This window comes from Nasonia vitripennis, chromosome 3 (genome assembly GCF_009193385.2).
Source record: "Nasonia vitripennis strain AsymCx chromosome 3, Nvit_psr_1.1, whole genome shotgun sequence".
NCBI classification, from domain to species: domain Eukaryota; kingdom Metazoa; phylum Arthropoda; class Insecta; order Hymenoptera; family Pteromalidae; genus Nasonia; species Nasonia vitripennis.
The window spans coordinates 18,177,079-18,194,748 of record NC_045759.1 but is presented as its reverse complement, the minus strand read 5'-3'; the positions used below and the strand labels follow the sequence as shown (position 1 = coordinate 18,194,748).

Sequence of the window (17,670 nt, the reverse complement as noted above, 5' to 3'; positions counted from 1 at the left end):
CGCGCGTGTATAACTATAGAGAGAGGGAGAAGAGAGGCTCTCAACGTCATCCCGGCAAGGATCGTTAGAGCAGCGAAAGCAGTGCAATTTAAAGGACACAATTTCAATTAGACACCCAGCGACGCCGAAAACGTAATTACAAAATAATCTTGCCGCACGTGCTGCTATATATACGTATATACATAACGCGTCGAGCGCGGCTGTATCGAGGGAGTATATACACGCAGCGCGCGCGACAGGCATTTCCTAAACGAACTGCATAATGTTGCGAGGCCCGTGTGTATATGCCCGAGCAGATAATGCTGCGCGGTGCACATATACGGCAATCTAACTAACAAGGCCGTGCAAAATCGCGTAATTAATAACGGCCGAAGTAATTTCGTTTGTGACAGCTATGCTGCGCTCTCGGTACAGTCAGTCTCGGTTACGAGGACGTCCAAAGAAAGTATCAACTTCCTGGTGTATGCATAGAGTATGATTACTCGTCGGTCGAATCATTTATCGAGAAAGAGAGTAGAAACTTCGAGCTGATCACTGGCCTCATATCATCAAGTTCCTTACCGATTTTCCGATTACGTTCGCTGCACTGGCTCTTCCCGGCCGTTGCACATGTTTGAATTTCACATATCTCTAACCCGAACTACGTCGCAGCGCAACGCGCATATACATATATCTCCACGGGCAAACGAAGTGCAGAGTCGATGCAGGTCGTATCCTTGAACTACTTTCTGCAGCGGGGAAACCTTGCACTCTATGCGCTTGTGTGTTTAACGATCGATCGGAACTCGCAATTTCGCAGCGCAGCGACGATTCGCGCTCTGTTATACGGTATAACGATAGCACGATCGAGTGCAGCACACGAACACAGACAGAGAGCGAGGTATAAGGTATGTATACTCATACGCGTGTATAATCTGCAAAACTCGCGAGCGCGCGCGACCCGCACTGTGCACTACTCCGGAGCAGGGATGCTGCGAGACTGAGCCAGCCGAGAGAGCCGATCACAGATGGCACGCGCGCATGGCAGCCCCCGGAAAAGCGAGAGGGAGGATGACGGCTATGCGCGTGTGCGCCGCCTCGCCGCGGAGAGAAAGAGAGAGCCGAGCTTCGACCGACCGACCGACCGACCAACCCTTTTTTGCTGCTCCCTCTTCTTCTTCTTCTTCTCGGCTCTTTTGCTATTAGACGGCTAAGTGAACTACGCGGGAGAGGCCGGCGCTGCGTATACGGGGAGCTTGTAATGATCATTACCTCGGCGTTTTGTTTGCGGAGTCGTAATGAAGTGCGTGAATTGCGGTGTTAGGACTTTCGATTGTCCATGCTGATGGGAAAAAGTCGACGATTGTCGAGCAGCGCTGTGGTGTAAAGGAGACATTGTCTCGAAGACCCGAGACTTGATCCCTTCCGAACGCCGACCTCTGAGCTTCGGCGCACCTTATCGTTAATCCAACCGACATGACCAGGGTTAATAGGCTGCTTCGTGCGCCGCTGTGGGTTTGGCTGATCCCTTTCTAATTGGGTTCGTTTTTTTTCGGTTTTAGAGATGAAAGAGGAGTTTATCATCTTTGCATTTGTATTTATTTACAGTTGTAGAATAAACTTAAAAATTCATCAGTGTAATTATAAGTATATGCGAAATGAGGTATGTATGACGATCGATTTAGTATACGAAAGTAAAATCAGCTCGACTTCATGGGAATCTCCTTGGTATCGTTACTGATAAACAGGTAGTCGACGTTGACGTCCTCGTTCTCCTCGCAAGAGTCAGACTTGATGTATTCGAAGGACAGGCATTTTTTATTCAAAACCTTCTCGAGCAATTCCCAGGAGGGCAGCTTGTTGTTTTCGTAATTCTGTACTTTCCTGTTGTTATTCGGCTGATGCAGTTCCATCGCGAGGGCCTTCGGTGTATCCTCTCTCAATTTAACTTTCGTGAAAGTGCTGTTGCAGCTGACGCTGTCCCACAGAGCTGATGTTCCTAAACACGCGCGCACGGGATTATTTTCATCGACGCGATACGAAAACTTTGCTTTCCAAAATCCAAAGAATAATAAACAAATACCTCTGACGGTGTCCCACAGGGGCGCTCGGTGTTTCTTCAATCTCCCCCGTCCGAGCGATCCGACCGAGGACGTCCAGGTCGACGTCAACGACGTCGAGTCCCAGACCGGAAGTTGACTCCTGCTCCTCAAGCCTCTCGTAAGAGTGTCGTGAATTTCGGATATCTCCCGTCGCACTTGCAGCTGCCGCTCCAATATGATTTTTTCCTCTCTCGACTCTGACGAGCTCTGTCGCGGCGCCTCGTACAACTTCGATTCGGACCTGCAATACGATATAGTTCTATACAGAACTAGAAATTCCCGACAGGCATAAAATGAAAAATTGCCTTCCTCGACTCAAAGGCCGCACTAATAGTGAGCTCCGTTGATAACAAAAGAAAAAAGCAAAGCGCGAAATTCGATCGAGCCTGGCGGGCAGCTGCAAGCTTACATCGTTTTTCGCGCGCAAAGTCCGCTGCGTACGCAGATATGAATATACGTGTGCGCGGAAAAGCGCAAAAGCCAGTGGCGCGCTAGAACGCATCCATGGAGCTTTCGAAATTGCCTCGGGCTTCCTCGCGGCTTTTCTCCGCGGAAAACCACAATAATTCGACACGGCCATCGAGCGCAGTACTCGGCGCAGAGAGAGAGAGAGAGAGAGAGAGAGAGAGAGAGAGAGAGAGAGAGAGAGAGAGAGAGAGAGAGAGAGAGAAAGAGAGAGAGAGAGAGAGAGAGAGAGAGAGAGAGAGAGAGAAATTGACCGTGAGCGCATGTGCAACTTGCTGCCGCGGGAATTTCGGCGAATCCTTATATTGAAATTGCGCCGAGCTTTGTGACAGCCACGTTCGTCGCTCGAAACTTTTCGGAATTCCCTTTTACCTCGGGGTGTAAAGCTGACGGTGAACACTGCCGTCCACGCTTGAGGTGTCCGGATAGCTGGCTCGTCTCAGGCGTCGGGAAGACTCGCGGGAGACCCTCTGCACCAACTCCAGCATCGACGTGCACTCGTCCGCCGGGAGAACCTGCGCCACCTCCTGCAAAACCTGGAGACAGACGAAAAAGTCGATCGCGCAAGGTAAGTACCTACACAGCCTTGGCTCTCCCGTTAACGCCTTTATAAATCGAGGGAAAAAGCCAGGCGTTCCCGGCAGAAGCTTAAGGCAACAAATAGCGTATATAACGGCTGATGCGCGAGAGGGGGAGAAGAAGACGTTCGGCGCGCGGTATCGAAATCCAATACGTGCGAGCGCGGCACCTAACCGCCCCTATGCGATACAGCTTATAGGCCAAGGCAAGTGAAACAGGGAACACACAGAGCCGAAACCGCTTTACGAGGCGCCTGTGTGTACCGCACAATCTGGCCACGGCTACACGATCAGCGAATTATTATTCGCCGCCACAGTGTGTGCGCGCGACTTTTTCGAAATTGTATACAAGCTTCCGAGAGATTCCCTTTAAGGGATACTCGTCTCTGTACAGCGTCGGCTTTAAAGCGCGAGGATCTATAATGGGCTACGGAATCGTTAATTTGCACGGCTGGCTGGAAAGCGATATTCCTTTCCGACGCGAGCGTCTATTTTTGCGTTTTCAAAATTAACTTTAGCGGAACTGCCTGAAGTTTTGAATTGGATTTTCCCGCGCGCGCGCGAGTATGCGGAAAACAAATACTTCGGTGCAGCTGCGCTCTCTCTCTCTCTCTCTCTCTCTCTCTCTCTCTCTCTCTCTCTCTCCGCTAATTAATGAATTTCGTATTGCGGACTGTGCGCGAGTATAGCTTCTCTCGTAATGAAACGAAGTCTCGATACGAGAAGGAACAACTTTTGTTCGAGATTATGAAAGGCAGCTTACGTGGAAGTGGGGCGAGATTTTCGCGTAAAGTATATCTTATTCATGAAAAAAGGAGGAACAGGAAGACGTCCTTACAGTAAATTAAAAAAATATGAAAGAAATCTAGGCGTACGTCGCTGAATGTATGCTGAGAATATCCTATGAATGTAGATTCGAGAGGCATATATTCTTTAATCAGCTTTAGGGTGTTATACGTTTGTTCTTGGGATGAGTTGGATTTGTTACAATATATGTGAGAATACTCATGAATCGATCTATTTTCAATTACTAAATTACGCAACAAACAGTAACGATGATCATTGCATTGTAGGTAGTATTCTAGCTGATCATGCCATTAATTATCCAAGTATCTCGCGCATAATGAACAAGGCTCATAGATGCGGCAGTATAACAATAGCACAATATAATTACGTAGAGTAGTTACTGAAACAGTTGTTGACTTGATGCATAATATATAGATGGATGGAAAATAGACACAAAATCAATCCCGTTATAAACCAAATGTGAAATATTCGAAAACAAACATTAAGCAATATTCAACCAAAACATACATATGAAACTTATGCCACCGCCATCTTTTCTAAGAAGCAATCAATCGATCCAAGAGCCAACGTCGTCGACCCTGACCTAGCCCCACAGATCATTGCGAATCAAGGCGCAAGAGGCGACGCGAAGAAAGAGCGCTACTGCCTTAAAAGCACCAGAATCAGTACTTTAAAAGCACAAGAGAGAGAGAGAGAAAGAGAGAGAGAGAGAGAGAGAGAGAGAGAGAGAGAGAGAGAGGAAGCGAGAGAGCCACCGCGCGCGCGGTAGCCCGCCTCGCGCAAAGAGAATACTCAAGTGGCGAGCGAGCGCCGTTCGCTATTTCAAAGACACGTACTTTCGGAAACACTTTGACTTTAGGAATGTTTCATGCAGATAGAAAAGTCGCTGTAGCCCCTCCTCGAACCGCTCATTGAAAACAACTCGTACTTTTCGCGTAACTCGCTGAATTTCCCCACCTTTTAATTTTCATACGCCCTCGCATAGGTGAACTCCAAGCTCGAGAGCCAATCGATTAATTTTTCTCCGAACGCGCGCAGTTATAATTTCTCGAAAGTTAAAAAGCAATTAAAATCGGAGAGAAAGATCGAGTTCGTCGAACGCGAAAGAAAATCTACATGGGAAATTAACGCTCTGATAAATCCCTTCGGAGAAGCCCAGACCGTCTTCCGACAGACGTTCTCCTCTAATTCTGTGTGTGATCGCAAACTTGGAATCTCTTATCCAGTTATTGGTTCCGAAGATTAATAGCCCTACCCTCTATACCCCCTCGCCCCGGCTCTCAGGTTTTCTTTCCAGCTCTTTAGAGCGCGGCTAAAACCCACCGGAAAATTCCTCTTCCAGCCTTTTATCGGTCCGATCGAATAAAATACTCTCTCTCTCTCTCTCTCTCTCTCTCTCTCTCTCTCTCTCTCTCTCTCTCTCTCTCTCGAACCGCGCATTTATCATGAAATAATAATAATAAAACTTCTGAAATTACTACGCGATAAAGCTCGTAAAATATCCGAGAGAGAATAACGTCTCCGAAGAACTTTCCCCAAGTATTATATAATATGACGCGCTCTTGTCAGGCTGGCAAAGTTCATCCGACGTGTAGGGTGTATACAGGTGATAGCCGTTCTTCGCGGGAGTGGTATAACGTCTGGTCAGGATGAGAGCGAAGGCGCAAGGAAGCGAAACAAAGCAGCAGAGTTGGAAGCTCTGTATGTGTGCGTAACATCCCGTAACGCAAGTTTCTCGATTTGCGTCTCGGCGTGGCGCGATTGTTGTTATACATCGCCGAGAATGAGAGAGAATCCGGGGGAAAATGAGAAGAGGGAGAAATGCGAGCTAGGATTACACGCTGTGCGATAGGTGCAGCCACACGGCGATTCAATCAAACTAGACTCGGCGGAGAAGCAAATAATCAAGCGCTAGCTGCAGTCGTCGTCGTCGTCGTCGCCTGGCCCGACACGAGTAAATCCCACCGCTGACGCTCTATTGGCAAACGAAGCCAAAATCACTTTTCGCGCAAATTCCGGGCTTCGTTCTGTATGTATGTGTATAAATACACGTTGAGCGCAACTCCTCCGCGATAAGCCAACGGAGAGAGGCGATCTTTCGACCTTTCTCTTTCAACATTACTATAATTTTATAATACACTATAAGCGTTTAGGCAATCGTTGTTTCCCCTGCGAATATTACACATCTACGCCACGATGAGACGTCGGAGATAAGCTCGACTTTACGCAGGATAGACTTCGAGGACGGTTTCTTCGTCACATCCTCTGACTCGCAGAATCTCGTCGACGTCTTCCACATTCGTTCTTCTCACGCGCGAGGCGTCGTTGCGTTTGAATTTAAAGTACCCGTCAGTCGAGAACCTCCCAAAGCCGCTGAACACGCGCTCACACGTGTCCTCTCCATTCGTCGGCGCATCAGCCGCTATAGCTAGTATAGAAAGCGGAAAAAAGTATTCCGTCATGTCAACTCACCCGAAACTTGTTGAGAGTCACCAGAGCCGGAATCAAGCCACCGGGAGCTCTTTGTCGGCCGCGTCGCCTGGCCATCGCCGCAACGAACGTCAAAGGACTGGCCTCCCTCAGCTCGACGTGACCTGCAACTCCTAACAGGCCAAATATCGATTAGCACGAGGCGCCTCCTATTTGCGCGCGTCAGAGATGCATCGTATATTACGGGCTATATAATACACCCCATGACTATATACACATCGCAGCCGCGGCTCTTTTCTGCGCGTCGATCTTAATTTATGAGATTCAATGAGGAGCTCGACTCGTATACGGCGTCGGCGATAAACAAACGGCTCTCTCTCTCTTTCTCTCTCTCTCTCTCTCTCTCTCTCTCTCTCTCTCTCTTTCAGGCGCGCGCGGGAGGAAAAATGGCCGTGGTAATGAAGGCTTCAGTAACGATCTCACGTAACCCGAATAAATCTCAATTTAGCGCTGTATCCCTTTGGATATATCTGGAAAAGGAGCGAGAGAGAAAAAGATCCGCGGCCTCTCGGCTTTCTCTCGCTGGTGTCCGTTAACGCGCGCATGCCTGCGCCGAGATTTCCTCTCATCCGCACAGCGTAGCGACTCTCGTCTTTGATCTTTACGACGTGAGCACGTCGTTAACATTCTCCCCTTTTTTTCGCACCCTCGAATCGTCGCTCCATCGAAGATGCCACACGCGGTGACGCACGCGCGCGAGTGAGTATACATAATCCCAGTAGAAAGAAAAAAAATAGCTTTTAGACCGGTATACACATCAGCGTAGTGTCTACGCAGTTGACTGACTCTCACCTTTGTGCAACGCATCAGCCTCACTCCGCCGGCTTAATCCGGGCAGAGTGTCGGTGGCGGTAATCATGCTCGTCCTGGCAAGGCTCGGCCGCCTCGCGGCGACGCCTCTGGCCCTGCTCCAGCTCGAGAAACAACTGCCTTTGTCCTTGCCTCCCGCGAACTTGAGCTGGTACCTTCGGAACCAGAGAAACGCAGTAGAAGATCGTTAATTATAGAGCCTCGCTAAATTATTCCTGGAGAGAAGCAATAAACAATAAACAGCGAAGGTCGATTAGCGCTTGTATAACGCGAATTTCCATCCCGAGAGTAGTCCAGGTTTCCACGCGCGATGGGGCTACGAACGCAATCAATTTGGACCACTCTCTCAGTCTTGCTCTCTCTCTCTCTCTCTCTCTCTCTCTCTCTCTCTCTCTCTCTCTCTCTCTCTCGGTAAACAACAAACCTGAGGATCCGCTCGGGTGTGAGGAAGACCAGCCGGAGCCCGTTGTCGTCATCCGCCGAGCTTATACGCTCGATCATCCGCGCGACGCTCTCGGCCCAGGCCCAGCCCTTCGTCAGAGACTCGACAATCCCATTAGCCGGCAATATCTCCCGTGCGGTCACCAGCTTACAGAACAAGCCCAGGGAGCGCATTTCCGCGTTGTAAGACTCCTGCCGCGAGCGCCAGGACTCCACGTGCCAGGCCAGCTCGTGCGAGCCGTTGAATAGATTGCCGAGGTAAGGTCGGAGCAACGTTCCCAGTACCTTCTTGTCCTCCTCCATACCTGCGCCATTCCGCTTCGTTTAGTCATCGAGTGGGTGAATCGTTTGCGTTTACACGTACACTTACCGAAGTACAGCCACTTGAGCAGCGTCTTGGCCAAGATAGTCTCGTTCTCCAGGTCCAGATACGCCGTGTCCCTGTCCTTCCGCACGACGTCGACGAGCACGTCGACGGACCTGTCGAAGTAAGCTCTGGCGCAGCTCCTCTTGCGCTCGGCCTTGCTGCGTCGTCTCTTCCTCTTCCTCCTCCTATGGCCGAAGGACGTCACCTGCACCAGCTCCTTGGCCTGCTTCAGCACGAGCGTCATTAGGTAGACCAGGTTCTCGATACCCTCGCCGGCTTGCGAGTCCGTCGACAAGTTGAAGAAGGAGCTGCAGTTGTCGAAACTTTCCTGCGCGAAAAAGCGTCGTTAAGCTCGCGCGGCGTATATTTACGAGCGGCACTCGAACTTTGCTAATAAGCATCCGCACAGGCGCGAATGGGATTTCTCTATTATTCACAGCGGCACAGCTCGGGAGCTTTTTACCTCGCGCTTTATATCGACTCTCCGCCCTGTCAGATGAATGGCTTCGTTAGCCTTTTTTCCTGCCTCGAAATAAAGTTCACGCATAATCCGATAAAACTTCTCGGCTAGAAAATATGCAATACCTGATTGAGCGAATCCTTGGCGCGAAGCACCTGTCCGACGACGAGACCGAGGTACTGGAGCTGATGGTTACCGTAGCCGTGGTGTCCGCTCATGGTGCCTCTGGGTAGGGACGCCATCACCTGAGGCCATCGCGCGAGCAGTTTCCTCTCCAAAAGCTCGCTGCTGGAGAGCTTTCGCTCGGGGTTTTCCAGCCACTCGGCAGAGTAGGCGTGAAGGGAGGTCAGATAGGATTCGATGATCCGAGCGTCGGCCGCGTAGGCGTCCTCTTGCTGCAGTGTCCCACCTAAGACACATACCAGGGGATGATGTCCGAATGTGGTCAGACGGGTGTGAGTTACAGCGCGTCGAAGGAAGAAAAACGCTGATACGGCGGTGTACAGTCCACAAATCTCGTGTCGAGGAGAAATTAATCCCGGGCATCGATCCGCCGTATACACACGCGCATTTTTTCTCGTTTTCATTCGAACGATAAATATCTCCCGCGAGCGCGCATCCGCGCAGACGAAACTTTTCGTCGTCATACGAGAGAGAGAGAGAGAGAGAGAGAGAGAGAGCGCAATGCTACACAGCAGGCGTAATGAAACTATAAATCATTCGAATGAATCGGTCTACGCGTATATGACCCCCCGCACACACACGTATAGAGTATATATCGTATAGCGAAACGATCTCTATAGTGCAGAGAGAAAACGCGAGAGAGAGTGAGAGAGATTAGAGAGAGAGAGAGAGAGAGAGAGAGAGAGAGAGAGAGAGAGAGAGAGAGAGAGAGAGAGAGAGAGAGATGTTTAGTCACGGTCGAGCAAGTCTTTTAATTAATAGTGCCAAGACAATTCCACTGCCGTCGCGTCGCGAAGCGTATAGATGTTGTATGTACATAAAAAGAAAGATGGAGTGTGAACAAACTTTTATTACATTTCGAAACACAAGCGAGCTCGAGAAAATTTTTCGACGAAACACGCCGCTCGGAAAAATCCCCAAGACGAATATCGCGCTGAAAGACGTTGATCGAGTGGCGAGCGAGAAAGAGAGAGAGAGAGAGAGAGAGAGAGAGAGAGAGAGAGAGAGAGAGAGAGAGAGAGAAAGAGAGAGAGAGAAAGAGATAGAGAGAGGTCCGATTAAGCCGATCGATGAGCACGCATACAACGAGTTTCCGAACGAGTATGCACGCGCGGGTCCACCGACGCGGAATACTCCGATACTTCCGCGTCAGTGACTATACTCCTCTCCTCTCTGCTCAGCGCGGTAGAGCGAAAGAGAGAGAGGGCTTCTTCCTATACACTGTATAGCAATACCACTCGACGATCTCGTTCATATTTACGCGGCGCTCTGCCCTGCGAGGAATTTTCACGATTTCATCCGCGAGATTTCTCAGCCGCGCATTCCTCGCGTGATTATACATATAACTTCTGGATGGAATTAAATAGCGCTCGCGATTTTTCAGAAGAAAAGGAAAAAATTTGTATTGCACGAAGCAGGAGGCAAGATTCCGCGTTGGAATCAAAGTTGATCGACGCGCGTTTATTAGCATCGTGTAGCAGTATAGAAGCGATAGAGGAGTTATATCAGAGAGACGAGTCCAGAGGGAACATTGAAATTCGAAGCAGGAGTCGATTGCTCATTACCTCGGGCGCATTGCAGCATCAGGTTGCAGCGCGGCTGGAAGTAGCACCTCAAATTCTGGCACTTCAGAGCCCTCAGCAGCTCGTCCAGAGTGCGGAGCACGTGACGGGAGAGCGTATCGGCTGCCCAGTTCCTTAAGGGATCCGGTCCCGAGCGTTCCAGCGACCACCAGTGCGCCGCTCGAACTATGTGACGGGACACCAGTCGCAGCGAGCCCTTTTTCAGACACACACACACACACACACAAGTTCATGGTTTTTTTCTAATACTTTAGTTTTCGATCGTATAGAACAGGAAAGAGGTGAGTATAAGTGTGTATAGCTGTACTCGGGGATTACACGGCGCAATCGAGAAGTTTGGCAAATAACTTACTTTGTACTGCATCCGCCGGCGCTGCGGAGGAAGCGCTTGCGCGAACCAGTGAAGGAACTTTCCGAAGCCGAGGCTGTTCGAAACAAAAGCTCCGACGCCTCTCTCGCGCGCGCGCAATCAAAAACCAATCGGGGTCTCGGGAAACACGGAATACGTTTATACGAGAGTCTCCGCAAAGTAGCTTCGAAATCACTATCTCTCTCGACGTATATACTGAGTAGCTTCTTTTTTATTTATTTATACTCTACACGCGTACGGCTAATATACACTTTTATCTTAGAATTGCGAGGCATTCGAATGATTTTCGAGAAAAGTAAACGGAGGATTATACTCCCGATGCTCCAATGAGCGGCCGGGGGATAAAACGTGAGTCGTATCGACGAGCTCTGCGGTTGAGAGAGAGAGAGAGAGAGAGAGAGAGAGAGAGAGAGAGAGAGAAGCCAGGACGCTGCACGTCTATGGGTAATGGACGTAATAAATATCAAAGCGCTAAAATACCGAAGAACCCGCGGCTATATACGGAGGAGCTGCGAGCTGGAATGCGCGCTATATACGCTGCTCTCTCTCTCTCTCAGCGGAACTCGAGAAGAAGAAATTAATTCCAGAGCGGATATCTTCTTTTTATACACACCTCCTGGATAAATAAAAAGCGTTTACGATCAAAGAGTTATATCAATTTATATACTTGGGGCTATTCGAATTTACATTTATGTACACAGAGGCAACTTGCGCTGCTTGTGGATATTTTCAGGTCGACGGCGCGAAAGGAGCGGAGGAAGAAGAAGAAAAAGAAGAGCATCAGACAAGTGGCGATCTCGAATCGATTCAACTTTTCTCATTAAGCAACTACTCGGCCGTTTGTTCGAAGGAGTCAGGCAGGCAGGCACTGCTGTGCATAAAAACCGAGAGAAGAACTGCTGCTGCTGCTCCCGGGAAGTTGTTTTCGATTGAGCTGTGTCTATTTTCCAAAGGACTCGTCGTCGTCGTCGTCCTGCTCGCGAGAGATAATACAATATCTCTCCGCTGCGTTGCATTGTTTATTATAATTGCGAGGGAAAACTTGGTAATACCTTGCGTCTCACGGAAAAGTCCAGGGACTTTCGTCCGCGAAGCTGATCCAATATCTGCAGAAGCACAGACTCCGTCTGTTTGACTATGCTCTCGTCGGAGTAGTAGTTGCTCATTGTTGTCTCGGCGGCTGGAACTCGGATGCGCCAGAGACTCGCGCGGTCCTCGCAGCGCAAGCCTTGATGCGGACCTACTGCCACTGCGTACATGCCCTGCGAATTTCAATTTTGCGATGTAATAACATTTTATGGTTGATGATTGTTCTGTCGTCGAAACTCACGCTCTGGGCGGCTGTGTAGTGGAGGAGAGCGTCGCAGTGATGCAGCGGTATCCTCTTGGGATAATCGGCGCTACTCGGCCACGAGTTGACCGAGGCGCCTATCAAAAGTCTCACTTGAATGTCCTGCGTCTTCGATCCGTTCAATCCGATCTTCAGAATTATCCCGCTCTCGTCCTCGACTATGGCTACGCGGTGATCCCCGATTTCCGGCAGTTTCGACTCGCTACCGGCTGTGCTCACGCGCATTAAAGGAAAAGGAAAAAAATAGTAAAAATAGTAAAATTCTGGGGTTGATTCCGACTGGATTAAAGAGCGCGAAACCGGGGGGGGCGCACGGAGGATAACATCTCGAAGCGCTTGCCTAGCGCGCGGAAGGCGTAACTTTGATGATTTACACGACTAGCTCGCTTTCCGCTTTGTGTGTATACCCTCATTTTCGCGCGCGGCGCTCGTTATTTTAAATCACTGCCAGTTATTATTAAGCAGCAGACCCCCAATCTTGCAGTAGACCGCGTTGTATACCTTTTAATTTATAGGACTGGCTCTCGCAGTGTATACTCCCGGCTCCAGAGGGGCTAAACTATAGTCAACTTCATTTCGCCGGGCCGGTTCGTTATATAGCGTAGAGACATAAAAAAAAAGAAGAAGTATCCTCCGCAAGCGGCGTATTTTCCTACCTGGTCCGTAGAACAGTCGGCAGTGTCGGGGCTGCTTGAGGATCTTGTCCAGCACCTCGGCGTCGACCACCTGTCCGGGAGTCATGCAGAGCCTCTCGTCAGCGCCACTTATTGCATCTGTATGGAGTATATTTATAAAAAAAATGCAGTAAGCTCCTTAAAAAAAATGCTGAGATACTCACCCTCTTTCAGAGCAGCGGCCAAAAGCGCAGCGACTCTAGTCTTGACCAAGTCCCTCCTGAGTCTCGCGTCGGGTCCAACGAACTCGGCCCAGGCACCGGCGTCACCGGTCCTCAACCTCAGCCTCGCGAATCCAGGCAACGAGTTCTCCTCCTCGACGCTCAACGGCAGCTCGGCGTCCGAGGGCCTCGACAGTGCATCCAGCCGCAGCAGATACTCGAATCTCAGCTGCTGTAAATTCCGCGGTATTACGCACTCGAAAAGCCACCGCAACAGGCGAAAAAAAGAACAGGTATAGAGAGAAAGAGAGTAGCTGAAACGCAAGCGCGCGGACCGTGAAAAAAGAGTCAAGTGCGACGAAACAAATCCCGCGTGTAGAGCAACGGGGCTTTGCCATGCAACCCTTTTTACTGCGCAGCCCGCGCGCGCGGCTCGCTGGGCTTCCACTTATCCTTTCTCCTCTACTCTGTGTATGTACTATATAACGACCTGTCTTGCCTGGCTCTCCGCGCGCGTGTTTCTTTCCTCCGCGAGTCTTGATTTTCGAGCTCTCTCTTTCTCGCGGCTTTTGTGGAATCCATTATAGCCCCCTTTGCCGCGACCCCTTTTTCGAAAATAAAATTTTTCCAGGATTTTGTTTACCTCTCGGGAAAATAGCCAGAGCCGCACAATACAGCGAGGAGAAAACACGCTCGCTAATTACGCCCGCACCAGCCTCGACGATGCGATTTCCTCGAGATTAAGCGTTATACACGTTGATGGTTGCAGCGGGTTAACGAAAAGGCGTAAAAACTCGACGCGAGCATAATTCTCCCGCTTACTCGAGCTTTCCGTTATATACGCGCGACAGCGCGACGACTGCGCTGCGCGCAATATACAAAATAACACAAATGGAAAGCGTAAACAGAAACTTGCGGCAGCCGTGTCTCCCTCGAGTGTATATACCGCGTCGCGTGCGAGTAGAGAGTACATATTCTCGTCTCGCAGCGTCGCGTCGTATAGCGCAGTGGTATAGTGTGCTGGGTAGAAAAGCAAAACGTCAACTCGCATTTCCGAAACGACCTGGACCTGACTTTACGCTGCCGCCGACGCGCTCTCTGCAGATTTGACTGTTTCGCTGCAACGAACGCTGTATACGTTCTGTACTGCTAAAGGGTGCGAGTGCTGCACTTTCTGCTGGTATTGAGTGCGCGCTAAACGACGCTGCCTGTGCGGATGTGTATAGGTATTCTCTGCGCGATTGCGGTTTGGATTGGAGAGGTAAAGTGTGCGATTCGATTATTCTTAATATATTACACATCCATTTCACGAAAATCCGATAATTCCATCTCGCGAAAGCCAGACAGTTTGACATTGTTAATTTCCAAACTTATATAAATATCCTTACCTTTATCCTTCTGCGTTCGTTAAGCGAGACGAGAAAGCCGGCGGAAAATCTGCGGTCGAGATTACCCACTCCGACGACCAATCGCTGGACCAGTCTCTCGACGGCGACCGCGATGCTACTGATTTCCGGTGAAACTGCACACACGCGAAACATCACATACGTGTAGTAGATCCATACGCGAGTATTCCATGCTTTGATTAATTTGCCATCGCGTAATAGGCTCATGCACCGCGTACATATTCTCTCGTGCGCACGATCGGACAGCGGAGAGAGAGAGAGAGAGAGAGAGAGAGAGAGAGAGAGAGAGAGAGAGAGAGAGAGAGAGAGAGAGATGACCGATAGGCTTTTTCATTATCGACGCAGCCCTTTTGAAAATAGAGGCACACGTGCGCTAGCTCCGTACAGCATTGTTTTGGCCTCGGTATTCTGACTATTGTTTCGCGAGTGCGCTTTGTTTTCGAAACAAATGTACCTGTAATACATTCGGTGCGCGGGTATGTGTTTTCGAAAAAATTTTGTTAAAAATAATAGATGATGGAGTACTTTCACTGTCGCTTTTGACGAGGTGACCGAAGTAGTCGTTGAGCTTTTCCAGCTGGTCCGGCCTGAAGTGCAGCTTACTGCTCATGAGCCTCAGACCCTCGGTGTTTTTGCCCTCGGCCTCGTTACTCTGTCCGCAGCCCATGTTAACGGCGGTTCGATGTTATACATATACAGCAGGTTCACACAAGCGTCACCTGCAAACATTGGGCCGAAATCATTTTTAAATATACAGCACACACGGTATATAGTACAGAACGCGGACAGTCATGAACAGCACACGCTCTCATCAACGTCAACGTATACAACATTTCCCAAGCCGTACGGGAGACACGAAGCTGCAAAGAGAGACCGCGCGCGTCACGGTACGCGCGGATCAAAGTTCGTGCGCTGCCGGTATAACGACCGAGTGCAGCGCGACGACACGTATATAGTTCGTTATACGCGTCTACCTGTCGTCCTTTTTCTCTCGTATACATGTATAGCTACATTTAGTACAGAGGGGGGTAATACTATATAAAAGATCGTCCGTATATTCGCTAAAGCTCCGCTGCGGCATTTCACGCTGATCCGCATTAAATCCGAAAATGACGAATCAGAAAACCCGAAAAAAGCTCTGCAGCATCGGAGCGAGGCTTCTCGTTAATCTAATAACTTCGTTTCCCCGAAGCCGCCGCCGGCTCTAGAAAATTGCAGTTCCGCCGGGGAAAAAAGCTCTCCCGTATCGAGATGAATTCTCTCTCGTTATACACGCAAGCCTGCTCTATATATACGGAAGAACTATACTGTTGTGTGTGTGTGTGTGTGTGTGTGTGTGTGTGTGTGTGTGTGTGTGTGTATAGGTAAGAGTGTACAGGTACAGTATATAGAGCGAGGGAGAGAAACGAGTATTTGGCTGCCGGACACGCAACAATCAAATTCAGCCTCTCCCTCTCGCTATACTGCCACACGAGGCTAATTGATTGAACCGTCCCGCCACCGCACCTCCGCCGCGCTTCCATCTGCGACTAACGCGATTTCGACCTGATGGCTATACGGTGTCATCGTCATTGATTGCGAGGGACTTTTCCTTTTTTTTTCATTCGAAATCGCTTTTCAAGCGGTAAACAAATACAAATCGTCGCACGATTTTTTTATCATTTCCTAAATCGTACTCTCGGGCCGTGCCACAAGGCTGCAGCTACAGTATAACTCTCGACCATTGGAGCCAAAAATCCAACGTACATACACGCGCACTTTTGTTTCATAATGTATGCGCGTGCACTTTTTTTCGCCCGTACCCAACACTCCCGTCACCTGAAGATGAAGGCCAAAAACAAGCAGAGCAAACAGCGCTGCATATATAACAGCGTGTTCGCTCTTTGTATACACGGTATCTAGCGCGCGCGGAACTGTTTTTATATCGTCGAGCGCGTCCGGTTGAATTCTCCCGCGGCGTAGCTTTATACGAAACTTGTATCGTGCGCGTATCTACATTTCGAGTTTGCGGATGACGCGTACTGCGCGAGCGAATCAATTTTCGGTAGAAAAAATACAAGGATACACAACTTACGCTGGATTGCAAACGCAAAATCACATGACGGTACTATATTGGTACATGGCGAGCGTTGCGCAACGAAAAATCTCAGCCTGTATATAACACACTCGCGGAGCGTTAGCAGAAGCGAGCCGAAGCGACGCGAGCCGCGTCTTCATCGCTACTAAGTAGAGAGCCGCGAGGAGAGCTGCAGAGCGCAATTACAAAGTCGCCGCGCGCGCGGCTGATATCAGACAATGGGAAATCCACGCGCGGACAGAGCGCGTCGGAATCGCTTCCGATTCCAATTGTTCGCCGCGGAGTTGTTCGACTTCCGTTTTACGCGATGTGCGGCGCGCCTCTCTCTCTCTCTCTCTCTCTCTCTCTCTCTCTCTCTCTCTACTCCACTATACACGCACTCGTATACCGGCTATACGTATGTGCATGTTGTTAGGGAGGACGACTATATACTGTCGCCGTCGCACCATCACGCTTCGGAGCACCTCAAAGCCAGATTATAGTTACAGCTGCGTTTATGTCGTGCGCGCGGCTTTGTAAATAAATATTGTAATATATTGTGCGGCCGCTATGTATATATGCTGCTTTTGTTGCGTGTGCTTTGTGCAGGATGACACTGCGGCGGGGATTATGTAAGATTATGTTATGGAGCGCATTTCCGTGTTAAATTTTATTCTTTGTTTCTGGAAAATTTTTTCATCTGTTTTATACACAAGCGATGAAATACGAGTATACCTGTCATTTGGTAAAAGATCGTTAGAACATACTAGAGGATCGTTATATGAATTTTTGATGAATTTTCCATTCACCAAATTGGCCATTGACATTTTCCGCCTGTGTATACAGCGTCGTAGTACTCGACCGTTCGATATTGAACTTGGCCTTTAGTAAATTACAAGAGAAGATCAAGAGCGTTGTGATCCAGCTATCGTGTCGAGTCGTTTATTTTCATTTAAAAAATTGACACACACGACCTGATTAATTATGAGAGGCACAAATGTGATTATCGACCGTCTCAATTAGAGCTATAACAGAGCGCAAAAACTCGATTCTAATAGACGCTTAATTGTCTTTCATTTGCTGCGCAGTAGTATTAAAGCAACGGCTGCCGCTCGCGCTTCCTATTTATGCACAATTTTCCCGTCAATCTGATAAGCCGTGTATACTCCTGCACGCGATCGACTATAAATTTTCACACGCTCTTCAACAATATATCCAAAAGTTTATTTTTTCATCTCTCATCCGCAAGCGCAATCGACGATTCGCGTCGTAATACTCATAATTACAGCATTATATTTTCTTCTCCGAAAGCTCAGCGATGCGTGTAATACAGTATAGCGCGTGCATATTATATCCTACACCTTTTGCATTCGAAAGCCGGTAAGGG

General features: G+C 49.2%; 2 protein-coding genes across 3 annotated transcripts in view; both read right to left on the bottom strand.

The window, feature by feature from the left end:
• Positions 1-978, bottom strand: part of LOC100680338 — a 98,539-nt gene extending 97,561 nt beyond the window's left edge. Inside the window, exon 1 of the mRNA XM_008206942.3 lies at positions 562-978. The gene's annotated coding sequence lies outside the window, so the exon portion shown is untranslated. The remainder of the gene's footprint in view (positions 1-561) is intronic.
• A 581-nt stretch (positions 979-1,559) lies between these two features.
• LOC100680298 lies at positions 1,560-16,503 on the bottom strand. Of its 2 annotated transcripts, XM_031927346.2 has the most exons (16): positions 16,302-16,477; positions 14,753-14,946; positions 14,210-14,343; positions 12,825-13,053; positions 12,643-12,759; positions 11,966-12,195; positions 11,688-11,897; positions 10,248-10,461; positions 8,625-8,908; positions 8,043-8,367; positions 7,656-7,977; positions 7,214-7,386; positions 6,404-6,534; positions 2,919-3,082; positions 2,063-2,322; positions 1,560-1,978 (listed from the first exon to the last, which is right to left on the bottom strand). In XM_031927346.2, exons 2-16 carry the CDS (start codon positions 14,892-14,894, stop codon positions 1,680-1,682), a joined length of 3,234 nt encoding a protein of 1,077 aa, XP_031783206.1. In that variant the 5' UTR covers positions 14,895-14,946; positions 16,302-16,477; the 3' UTR covers positions 1,560-1,679. The 2 variants fall into 2 exon arrangements, with proteins under 2 accessions (XP_031783206.1, XP_016840256.2); XM_016984767.3 differs by lacking the exon at positions 2,919-3,082 and having other exon boundaries at positions 16,302-16,503.
• Positions 16,504-17,670: the final 1,167 nt, after the last annotated feature.